This window comes from Diachasmimorpha longicaudata, chromosome 18 (genome assembly GCF_034640455.1).
Source record: "Diachasmimorpha longicaudata isolate KC_UGA_2023 chromosome 18, iyDiaLong2, whole genome shotgun sequence".
In the NCBI taxonomy this organism is placed as follows: domain Eukaryota; kingdom Metazoa; phylum Arthropoda; class Insecta; order Hymenoptera; family Braconidae; genus Diachasmimorpha; species Diachasmimorpha longicaudata.
In genome coordinates, this window is record NC_087242.1 from 2,991,286 (window position 1) to 3,002,604 (window position 11,319).

General features: G+C 38.3%; 2 protein-coding genes across 2 annotated transcripts; both read right to left on the bottom strand.

Moving 5' to 3' along the window:
• Window positions 1-768: 768 nt before the first annotated feature.
• Window positions 769-7,045, bottom strand: LOC135170839 (DNA topoisomerase I, mitochondrial). The gene is made up of 7 exons (XM_064136913.1): window positions 6,884-7,045; window positions 6,498-6,543; window positions 4,757-5,733; window positions 4,232-4,399; window positions 4,027-4,127; window positions 1,557-3,128; window positions 769-1,444 (listed from the first exon to the last, which is right to left on the bottom strand). The coding sequence occupies exons 1-7, from the start codon at window positions 6,923-6,925 to the stop codon at window positions 1,321-1,323; spliced, it is 3,030 nt and encodes a 1,009-aa protein (XP_063992983.1). The 5' UTR covers window positions 6,926-7,045; the 3' UTR covers window positions 769-1,320.
• Window positions 7,046-7,543: 498 nt separating this feature from the next.
• Rnmt (RNA guanine-7 methyltransferase) lies at window positions 7,544-11,238 on the bottom strand. The gene is made up of 7 exons (XM_064136952.1): window positions 10,058-11,238; window positions 9,779-9,974; window positions 9,329-9,579; window positions 9,057-9,238; window positions 8,673-8,882; window positions 8,344-8,549; window positions 7,544-7,895 (listed from the first exon to the last, which is right to left on the bottom strand). The coding sequence occupies exons 1-7, from the start codon at window positions 10,310-10,312 to the stop codon at window positions 7,816-7,818; spliced, it is 1,380 nt and encodes a 459-aa protein (XP_063993022.1). The 5' UTR covers window positions 10,313-11,238; the 3' UTR covers window positions 7,544-7,815.
• Between the last annotated feature and the right edge of the window lie 81 nt (window positions 11,239-11,319).

Genomic DNA, 11,319 nt, shown 5'->3' on the forward strand with positions numbered 1-11,319 from the left:
TCTGAATGATCAAATAAACAAAATGTAAAAAGCAAAGAAAACCCATCATTCGAGCATTTTAACGCAATATCTCTGAATCTAACAGAGATATAGAAATTTTACAAATTAATTTTTAAAAAATCTAAATGAAGATATGAAGACATCTCGTAAATAGGGCAAATTGTCAACAAAAAATGCTCTCAATATTCATCAGAACAGCCCTCACTTCTCCCGAGGTGATGATATGAGATGACTTATCCATTACTTTACCACAATTGATAAACAAAAATTTTATTTCACTCAGGAAAAAAAATGCTCGATTCCTTCAAGGACATGATTACCCAGTACTAACGCTCCTCTCAATCACATTGCATCAATGGAATTATGCACCACCATCAGTGTTGCATTTATTTCCTTAAAGTTTCTACATAAGTGCATATATTGCAATTGAAAATAATATCTATTCGTATAAGATCATTGTTCAATATTTTTCGGGTAAAACTTATTCACCTATTCTTACGGTAAAATACAGTGTGCAAACACACATTGGATGAATTTTCTAAAAGCAAACAAAAAAAAATATCGAACACAAGAACTTCATCAATGCGGTGAATAAAAAATAAAGCAATCGCTCACAATTTGTTTTTTTTTCTTTCCAATCGATCGATATTTAATTCTCGTGGAGAAAAAAAATCGAGACATCTTCCTTATCACGATTAATTAATAACTCAAATGATTAGTTTAATTGATACAATTAGCGACGATTTAAAAAAAAGTTGCACTTTAAAAGTCGCTCAAATATTGCTTTAATCGATTATATTTACACAATTTTTCATTTATATCAAATCACACCTAACATTCGTACGTCGAGTATACATTCTAAATTACAAATGATAATTTTGCTAATGAAAATGATTCGGTTCTCTCGTTTATCATTCAGCTACAACCATTAGATTGATTAAACCCTAAAATACGTTGTAAAGTAGTTCTGTACTTCCACATATGATTAGTTAAACGTTTCCTCTCAATCGACATTCAATTCACCAATTACAATAATTCATTGTAGTTATTACTTTTATCAACGAATTGTCGATTCAATGATTGAATTATAATTATATTCTCTTGTGTCACACTCATACCCACGATACACGGGTAATTGAAGCACAATCACACTTTTTTTTTTCACCTACTCCATCTCCCCGTTTTCATTTGAGAATAAAAAATTATAGTGTTGGTCTATTTGTCTTTGTCACGCAGTAAATACGGGATAATTAACGTTGTATCTTCTGCTTTCCGCCACTAGGTTTCTAAGTTCCATTTAAATTTGTTGTGAGGTGCTTTCTAGTCGTCCTCAGGGGGTGCTAAGAAATCGTAATCCTCTGTGGTCATATCTATCGCCCACTTGAATTTGTCACGTTGAGTTTTGTTGTAAATTCTTTCAATAGGTACATCATACTTCTTACACCTGCAAAAAAAAATTTTTTCAATTCAACATTTCCATAATTACAGACATCCAAGTGACTAATTATTTTTTATCGATTCATGCAACAACTGAAAATATGAAAAATTATTCTTACCAAGCCACAGAGATCCGGGGATCCAGATAATTCAGTTTCGATGTACTCAATGCAATGGTTTTATTCTCCTCTCTATCCGTCTCCTGCACCTCAAGTTTCGTCAGCTGATCCTTAAGTCTCTCCAGTTGTTTCTTCTTCTTCTCATACAATGCTTTCCCAGTAACCGAGTCCCTGGCCTCTCTCTTGGCGTCCTTCACCGCAATCTCTGTCTCCTTAATGCTCTCCTTCTTCGCCTCGATCTTCCCTTTGAGATTTTCCATGGTTTTAGCATGGCCCTTGGGTATCGAGCGCTGATGGTTACAGAGAATGGCAACAGCCCTGTTAGCCCGATTATAAGACAATAATTTTTCAGCAAATGTATCATCAGGATTTGTGAGCTGTTCCAATTGTTGTTGAAGTGTGATTGACGCATTGTAAGTCCTGAAAACTTTAGCTGTGAGGCCGTCCATCAATTCGTTGAGATGTTTATTGAGATCAGTTGTCGTTATTCTATCGAATAAATCATCACCAGCTGATTTGTTCTCCATAAATAATTCCAAATTTTTGAACACACGTTTTTCAACAGGAACAGAATTATTGTACCTAATGGAATCTTTACCGAGAAAATCAAAAACAACAACGTACTCGGCGTCATCTTTTTTCTCGTGAAGTGAAATATGTTCAACTCTAAGTGAGCAACAGCCAACAGTATCAGCCTGATCTTCGTCCTTCTCATTACCAGCCCTGAGCGCCAATTTATCAATGAAATACAGGGCAACTGCTCTCTGTCGTGTTTTCATCTCTTTGCTCTTCCAATCCTCACGATATTTTTTACGAATATTGTCGATCAAACCCGAGAGTTTCCTGGCAGTATTGTACTTGTCCATGTCCTTCTGGCCCTTGAGCTTACTCGAAGGATTAAGCATAACATATTTAACCTGTCCCTGAATTTTTTCATTCCAGGAGGCGAGCCACGTAACACCAGGATCATGACGAATCTCCTTCCATTTGTGGCCAGACGGAGGCTTTGGAAATTTCGAATCTTTGGAGCAATTTATTATGACGTCCTCTGGTTGTACTCGTCTCTTCAGCTTTCCCATCTTCGGATGCTCCCCTCGGCCTCGAAACAGACCCGGTGGCTCGATTCGGAAATTTCCAATTTTCTCCGGATGACCGTCGATGGTGCAGAAACCGTACTCTTTCTGGATCTCCTCGTTCTTCTCTTTTATCGCTTTTTTGTCCTCCTTCGACATGGCCTTACGCTCCTCTGATTTTTGGTTGAAATACTCGTGCATTCGGGTGAAATTACACTTTGAGAGCTCCATTATTCTTCTGCGCTCATCTTCTGTCATAACTTCACGCCAATCGTGGAAGAAATTCTCGTTGAATGCTGGTTTGGTTGTGTAATCGTGATTTAACATACGAGCGTAGAATGTTGCTACTTCCTCTGTCTCGGGTGTGAGTTTCATTTCTTTTCCATTGTACAAGAATTTTACGTCGGAAGGGAGAGGCTCGTATTCGGGCGCAAAGACTGGACCCTTGTGCTCCAGGAATGTCCATTTTTTACCGTCCTCTCGGGGCTTTTCTTCCCACCTGAAATTTATAAATCGTCGGTTACCTCAGGGGGACAATTCTCAATATTTATTAAACACCAAATCTTCGGGAGCAAACTGTTCTCTGAATCGATATCGACAAATAGTTCTACTCCGATGGGTAAAACGACGTTAATTAAATTATCTCCATTCTTTCTTCGTGATGACAACCTCCATTTCTAGATATTCGCCAGAAAATAAAACAGAATAATCTAACTCACTTCGTTTTACCACTTCACTGCAGATTTTATCCAGCAGATTCCGCAATCTACGAAAACGAATTGCCATAACCTCATTAACTTCACGGTATTCTCTTCCTCCGAAAAAGGAAACACATGTAATCTTGTTTGACCCATTTGGCTCTACCTCAATCGAACTTGTGATACATAACCTCAACAATATACTCCTCGGACGCTTACAGCGTAGTCCTCGGCTATTTTTCAAAAACCCTTCACTAAATATGCGAAGCAAATTGCCTGTAATGTATTGTAACTTTTGACGCACATGTGTTTTGAATACTTCTGACATCATTCGTCAGAATTATTCTGGTAAACTGAAAATTGTTGGAGTGTGAGGGGAGAGGGGGAAAATAAGTATTAGGTTAGAGCAACACCACGTGGGACAGGAATCCCCTATGAAAAAATCTTTGAAACATTTTTGGCCAGAAATCTACTTCACCTATCACTGGTCAGATTTGAGTTTCTTTTGGGATGTCGATTAAAAAATTGTCCTTATTGTGATAAATAAAATATTTTAAAACATTATTGTCCTTATAAAGAGATAATAATCTTCATAAACATGGTAAATATTTTAACTATTGTGTGGAACAATATTTTGAGGGATTTGTTTAAAGGAGGTATTCATATTGGAAAATTTACGGTACTAGATAAATGACTTACCATTTCCAAACTTCAACCTCTTCCTCCTCCTTCTTCTTCTTTCGTGGGCTGGGAGTTGAGCTTTCGGTTTTTGGAGTTTTTGCAGATTTCTTCTTGGGTTTCTAATGAACAAAAATGTTCAGTAATACAGTGATTAGCAATGGAGATATTTAACAGTAATTACAACAATTTCCTGCAACTTTTTCTAAGAATTAATGGCAATTACCTTTTCAGCCAAATCCTCGCCGTCATCGTCATTTTTTCTCTTTTTCTTCTTTTTACTTTTATCCGATTGTTTCTTAACTTTCTTCCTAGCTGACAGTGGGATCTCGTCTTCATCACTACTGTCTACTTTTCTTTTAAGGCTAGGTGATGACACTGATCTTCTTGCGGCCTGAAACACAGAAATATCGATCAATTATCGACTCACCTGACCCAGAAATAATGCAATTATCCCAATATCTCGTGAACCACAGGAAATAAAATTTTTCACAAGACGTATCCAGGGGATAGACTATAGAAACCACTCAAATATCCTCAATGTATCCCCCGGAGGTTTCACGAAAATACTCAACTTGAAAATGTTTTTCAATTTTCATCTTTGACTCGAGATAATGCCCAGGACTTTACATTTCCTCGTTTTAATTAATGACAAAATCAATGGGACAAAAAATAAATAATGAGGTTAGTTGACAGAAATTTAGACGCTGCATTAAAATAAAAGAATAACCAAAACAATTAATTGAATTACCAGTGGGACATCCTCCTCGGATTCCTCTTCAGTTTTCAAAGTAGTATTATGTAGTTCAGATAATCTCGTATTATTGCCATCGTCAGTCGAATTTTCCTGCTTGTACTCCTCGTCGTCCTCTTCCTTGATATAAAGTCCATTCTCATCGCTGCTATTACCATCGTCCTCTCCATCAATCATCGTCATCGATTCATCCTTGATCTCTATTTTAACGTCATACTGCTGATGATAGGTAACAGTCTGATGATTGAACTCCTCGTTCTCCTCCTTGATCTTGGGCTCTTCCTTTCTGTCCCTCTCGTCTCTGTGCTTGCTCCTCTCCTTGTCCTTGTCATGACGATGCTTGTCTTTGTCACGATCATGACGATGACGGTCCTTGTCAAGCCGATTTTTGTCCTTATCAGCGGACGAATGGGAATTCGAATGACGTTCTTTATCCTTGTCAGAGGAATGCTTACGATCTTTATCCTTCGATTTGTCCTTATCATCCTTGGAGCTGTGGCGATGCTTATCCTTGTCCTTGTCTTTACTCCTCGAGCTCTCCTTGTCCTTAGAATTGGAGCTCGAATGGTGTTTGGATTCTTTGGAGGTCTCCTTGTCCTTGGAACTCGAGGATTTGTGATGATGCTCACGACTCTTTTCTCGTTCCTTTTCTTTGCTAGATGATGAACTCTTGTGTTCACGTTCCTTGTCCTTATCTCTGCTTGACGATGGTTTCTTCTCTCTACTTTCCTTGTCTTTGCTGCTGGAACTACCTGATCCATGCCTGTCTTTATCTTTACTACTTGAACTCGAGCTGTGCTTGTGACGTTCTTTGTCTTTGTCACGGTGCTCACTCTTGTGACTCTTGTCTTTGTCACTGCGACTACGATCTTTGTCCCGGTGTTCAGATTTGTGAGAACGATCTTTACTCCGGTGATCGCTCTTGTGCTCTTTACGAGCTTCATAACCGTTGGACATTCCATTCATGTGGGCATCTGGCATTAACATAAAATATTAAATTAATTATGAGATAGTTAACCTCTCTGGTGATATGGGAGGTCTGCAAAGGTCAATAACTCAGAATCTGTCGATGGAAATCGAATGATTTTTTTTTACTTCAAAGGTCGAACCCAGAGCTTCAACTCGAAGAAAAATTATCGAATTTCACTCTACCGATTCCAAGTTATTGAGGATTAATTACTCTTCATTATGACCCAGTCTACTCTACGTTAATAAACTTTGTAAAAAACCAGATAAATTTAGATTTGGGGGATGTAAAAAGGTCATGCCATGAATTCCTGCCTCCCCCAACATCTCTCGATAGTTCTCAAAAGCCTCCTAGAGTTCAGACGATTAACCCTTCTCTCTATTTAATTAATTCGTCTCGTTTCACTCGAAGTTAACTCTACAGAAATCTATGTTGCATAGCATCAGCATTCCCCAGATTCAGAAAGTACGAAAAAAAATCGATGAATTGACGAAGAAACAATGGTGAATTTAAATAATTCAGGGTGTTTAGCCCCTTACTGCCTCTAGAGCATCCAGAGGGTATCATGCGAAAGCAAGCACGTGTCCCAACTAGAGTTCACATCCATTTCCCCTTCCCACTTGTTCTCCTCCACTCTATGCCCCGTGCGTACATCGTCGGTAATACAAGTCAAGAAATTTTAGTTTCCCATTTTTTTTCTCTCTCCTCACTCCACCGCCCCAACAGCGGCGTCTCTTATGCTATGGACAAGTGGTATTGATGCCTCCTTACCTCCATGATTCCCGGCCGCACTGCTATTCTCCTTGGCCCCTTTCTCCTGTAGTAAACAATGAAAAAAACCCTCATTTCATTATCCAAGGTTATCTCAGGCATTCGGTAATATTGGACAATGCGATATGAATTAATCATTGATCCGAAAAAAATTGTTTAATGAACAAACTGCCTTGTGGTGGCAAGCTGTTGGTCTCAACGTAACGTTGACTCTGGCAACTGTACGGGGGACTTAGTCGCAGACGCCATTTTGGGACTTAGAAAAATTTCGCGTCCCCTCAACATGCCGTGTTCAAGAGATAACCGATGTAACTGAGGTGTTTTGGCCATTTATCGTTCCCTCAGTGAAATTATTAAAACGTAATTGTGAATGTAATTGTACTTACGGTTTCCGGTTTCGACCGATTTGGGCTATCCTCAACTTCCATTTCAACGCTTATCGGCAACTTAACAATTTTATTTCCCCCAAGTTTTACCTCACAAAACCCAAGACAGCCTGATGGACTCTGCGTGGCGTACAGGACAGAGTGGCTAAGGCCAACGTAATGAAGGGGACACGAGCGCTCAAGCTGCGTCTAAGTGTCCATTATGCAGTACTGCGCATGCGTCGGACAAGCTCCACCCCTTTCTGACAATAAAATTCTCCAATTCTTTCATTCTTGGGGTAAAGAGATATTTTAATTTTTGGGGAATTCACTGATTGCTCTGTTGAGTTAGAAACTCATCCTCATTATTTATTTAGTTGTCCGGATTAATAAATAAAAATGTTATAATTTTTTCTTTGAGCTGGAAGGAAAAATGGATGCAGATGATTTTTACTGTTGACCGGGTTTTGACGAATATCTCGAAAAGTAGAGGAGGTGGAGAATTTTTGTCGGGAGCTTTTTTGTCGGGCCAGTTGAGGAGCACAAAAAAGGTCATCAGAAGAATGTTGCTATGTCTGTTAGTTTGCGAGATATTTGGAAAAAACCGACGCGAAGTCTGGACTGGGTTTTTCGAGGGGTTGAAAAACCACAATCAACATGAAATTAAAAAAAAAATCGCCCTTCCATCGCCTCTTCGAGAGTTTTACTTTATTATACCTTACGAAAATGTTCAATTTTTGTACATTGGAAATATTTTAATGACATTCATCTGCCTCACAAAATACGAAAATTCATTTATTTATGATACAATTAATTCCGTTCACACCGCATTTCTCACGTAACAGGAAAGAATACGAATTTAAACATGAGTTCTTACACAATTTTTTCTACTCATATTCGTAATCCGCTGTTTATTCCGTTTATTCTGAGGTTTTTGTAAAAAAAAAATAAAGTTACAGTTTGGAATAGTCCGGCTTTCCTTCCGAATTCCACGTGGTCCGCATTTTCTGGAAGGCTACGACTGCGTATAAAGCTGAAATAATAATAATAAAAAAACAATATAAGAATCACAAAATTGTTATGATTATGTTATAAGTGAGTTAAAGGAATTTATCGAGCCACATAAATCATTGAAAAATATCTCAACAATTCACAACGAGGCGATAACCTAAATTTTGACAAAAGTAATTGAAATTTAGAGCGAAATATTCTGTTACTAGTTCATCATTAATTATTTATTGTACTGTTAATGTGCAATTTAATTAACGAAATTTATCATTAAGCATTGAAGTCTCAAGTGGTGATAATGTGGGTTCAATTTGTGTATTGAAATTCCTCATGACAAATGGGTCCTCTGACCTTCACTCAACAGATTCCTATCAGATTATTTTATTATTATTATAAATTGTTAATTTAGTTTGAAGAATCTTCCGGAATATTTCCTCTTTGACGAATACAAGAAATATATTTTTTAAACTCACAAGTCGCTTCCCATTCTGCACTTGACAATGTTCCTATTTTCCTGTGGCCAGTGGAATTTTGCATGTACTGAACCGCATGTTGATAATCTCCTGCCGCCTGTCCAAGGAGTGGAGCTTCATGGTAAGGTGGATAAGTCTCTAGTGCTTGCATATTACCTAAGAGTGATCGTCCCTCGTTCTTCATTCGATTGTAAAATTCATCGAACCTGTGAAATAAATCGATAGAATTAGACGATGAAATGTTCTTATTTGAAAAAATTGAAGATAAAAACATTTTTCACTATTAAAAAATATTTTGATGCTAAAAAAAATTATTTATGTCCATTTACCTCTCGAACAAAACCATCTCCAGGCCATGTTTCAGTGCTAATTTTTTCAAAAGTGGTAAAAACACGAGGAACTCTGGACAATCGACGACTCCCTCGAGATGAAAATTGTATTTAGCCCCAAACAATGGAATCTTTTCCTTATCGATTAAAAATTCAATGTTATAAATATCGTTTCCAAATTTATTGCCATCAATTTTCTTCCACCGCGATCTGAGGAATGAAAAGTTAATATTAATTAACGAGTCAAAACGATTCAGCATTTCCAACAAATTATTTCCATTTTAAATGATTTCTCACTATTTTTATCGATAAATCCTTTCCCATCATCAGGGAAAGAAAATAATCAAGGGATTAGTAATTAAAATAATTAAGATTTCAACGTACACTAGAGAATAGGCATCTGGAATAGTCGCGATAAAATAACCACCAGCTTTGAGTGTCTCCGCAGCATTTTGGATGATGCATTCAGCCTGCGGTAGTGTCTCGAAGCTATAATGCAATGCGAATTGACAACTAACGAGATCAAGAAGTGCACTTGGATCCCTGTACTTCTCCCTCAATCTCACCTGAAATCTTAATGATTAAAAAACATTCCCCATCGTTACACAATGCCCACAGTGTCATTGTTTGTTCGACAAAACAGGGGTTCAAAGTACCTTCGAGACATCAGCAACGAAAAATTCAGCCGAGAAGACATGTCCCCGTTCGTTTTTACTACGATATTCCATATCCCTGTAGCGTGCCTCGCACTGTTCAATTGATATGGCAGCAATGTCGGCGCAAATCAAGTGGGTGATGTTTGCTTTTTTCCATTTTAAAAGGTCCCCACCTTTCCCACAACACATGTCAAGGACCTTCAGCCCTCCACCCTGGGAAGGACTCTGTCTCAATTTTTCTAAAAATTCATCTGCGAACAACAGGAAATGATAATTCGTAAAATTAGGGAGCAGTTCGTGATGGTCACTGTGAAGATGTTTTGTCTGCATTCGGACAGCTCGAGCATAGGATTCAACTCATCAAAGTGCTAACCAGAGTGATGAATTGCCTCCTGTCAGTGTCCAAATGACAGAAAAAAATCGTTTGAAGAGAAAAATCAATTGAATTACTTATCAACATGCTCTTCATCCAATTATTGAAGTTCCGCATGAAAAAAATTCGACTCTGTTCCCTGTGGGATAATCCCTTCTCCTCGATGGTGTTGTAGTGCTGGGCAACAATTTTGCTGTGATCCACAGCTTTGTCCACGGCCTCAACAACATCTCTGGTGCTTCCAGTCGATAAATCCGATGGTACTCCACTGGTCTACAAAATTTTCACGATTAAATTAATCCAAATGCCATCTCCTCGACGAAGACTCGTCCACAAACTATCAATCCCCTGCCCACCGATTGTTCAGCTGCTTCAGCGTTGCTCTTCACTCTTCTCGCGTTCTTGGCGTGGTGCTCATCATCATCATCATGCTTTCTCTTTCGCGTGACTGAGCTGTTGGACAGGTCTGTTCGCTCTTCTGTCTCATCGTCACTCTGTTGCAGTGGTTTATTTTCACTGTTAACTTTGTTATCCGGGGCTTCATCATTAGTGGAACAGACATTCCTGGAATCCGTCGCGATTATCGCTGTGGGGTTGGATGGGGACGACATATCGACTATCAACGGTATTTTCTTGTCCCTCACTGAGGGTTATTTTGTACCAGGGAGGGCAGTACTTCAGCTAACGTGACGGCGTTATTTATCCAGCAACCAATGGAACATTTTTTACCACTTGAGGAAGAATTTTGGAATTTTTTTAGTGCAAAATTAGGTGTCATAATTCAGTCTAAGGATTTTGATATTGAGTATTCCATTTTCGAGGATGTGTCCAGATCTGTTGGGGAGATCGTGGACAATTATATTGTTTATTTTCTCTTTTTATGGCACTGACTGTTACCCGGGGGCTGTTACCGACCTCTGCATGGAGGATTAACCCCTACGTAATTAACCTGCTGGGGGTTGCAAATGGAGAACCTAAATGATGGGCGTAACCGTTCATCATTAGTACACCATTGTACATGTATTTATTTTGTTTGTAAGCCCCTGGATTTATGGACAATCGTCATTACAATTTTGTCATTATGTTGGCCAAGAGAAAGTAAAAAAACAATTTTTTTAATTAATAGTTTTACAAGAAATCGTTTGTAGACTACGGATATTAAAGCTTGGTCGTTCGTGCATACCCTAATTATCGAATATAATTAAATAAAAATTGTATTTACTCCCCACTCCAATTTATTATTCGACGCAGGCGTCTCTCACTGTCGGGGTCCAGTGTACATTAATTAGATTTTTGCCTTTACAACCCCCCCCCCCACTAAGTACATTGGAGGGTTCCATAAACATTTTCTTAATTGCAAATAAGAGTCAACAAACATTCACTAGCATAAGAAATACATAGCGTACAGCAGACATTATAGCTATACAGCTGAAGAATTATGTCATGGCTGCAAGTCCCTAGACAATGTCCCCAGAAGTGGCGGTTAATTTAAATTGCAATATTTCCTGGGAAATCATCTGATGATCATTCTGATGATTTCCTCAGAAATCATCAGAAAGAATTCCAAAGTAGCTAAACACGTTTTTTCGATGATAAATAATCAGCACCGGGTGGTGGA

Coding starts and splice junctions, on each gene's coding strand:
- LOC135170839 (XM_064136913.1), bottom strand. CDS start 6,925: ATGGAAGTTGAGGATAGCCCAAATCGGTCGAAACCGGAAACC. Junction 6,544..6,883: donor ATCGGTCGAAACCGGAAACC/GTAAGTACAATT, acceptor TGTTTACTACAG/GAGAAAGGGGCCAAGGAGAA. Junction 4,400..4,756: donor CCGAGGAGGATGTCCCACTG/GTAATTCAATTA, acceptor TCTGTGTTTCAG/GCCGCAAGAAGATCAGTGTC.
- Rnmt (XM_064136952.1), bottom strand. CDS start 10,312: ATGTCGTCCCCATCCAACCCCACAGCGATAATCGCGACGGATTCCAGG. Junction 9,580..9,778: donor GATGAAGAGCATGTTGATAA/GTAATTCAATTG, acceptor TGTTGTTCGCAG/ATGAATTTTTAGAAAAATTG. Junction 8,550..8,672: donor GAGATGGTTTTGTTCGAGAG/GTAAATGGACAT, acceptor TTTATTTCACAG/GTTCGATGAATTTTACAATC.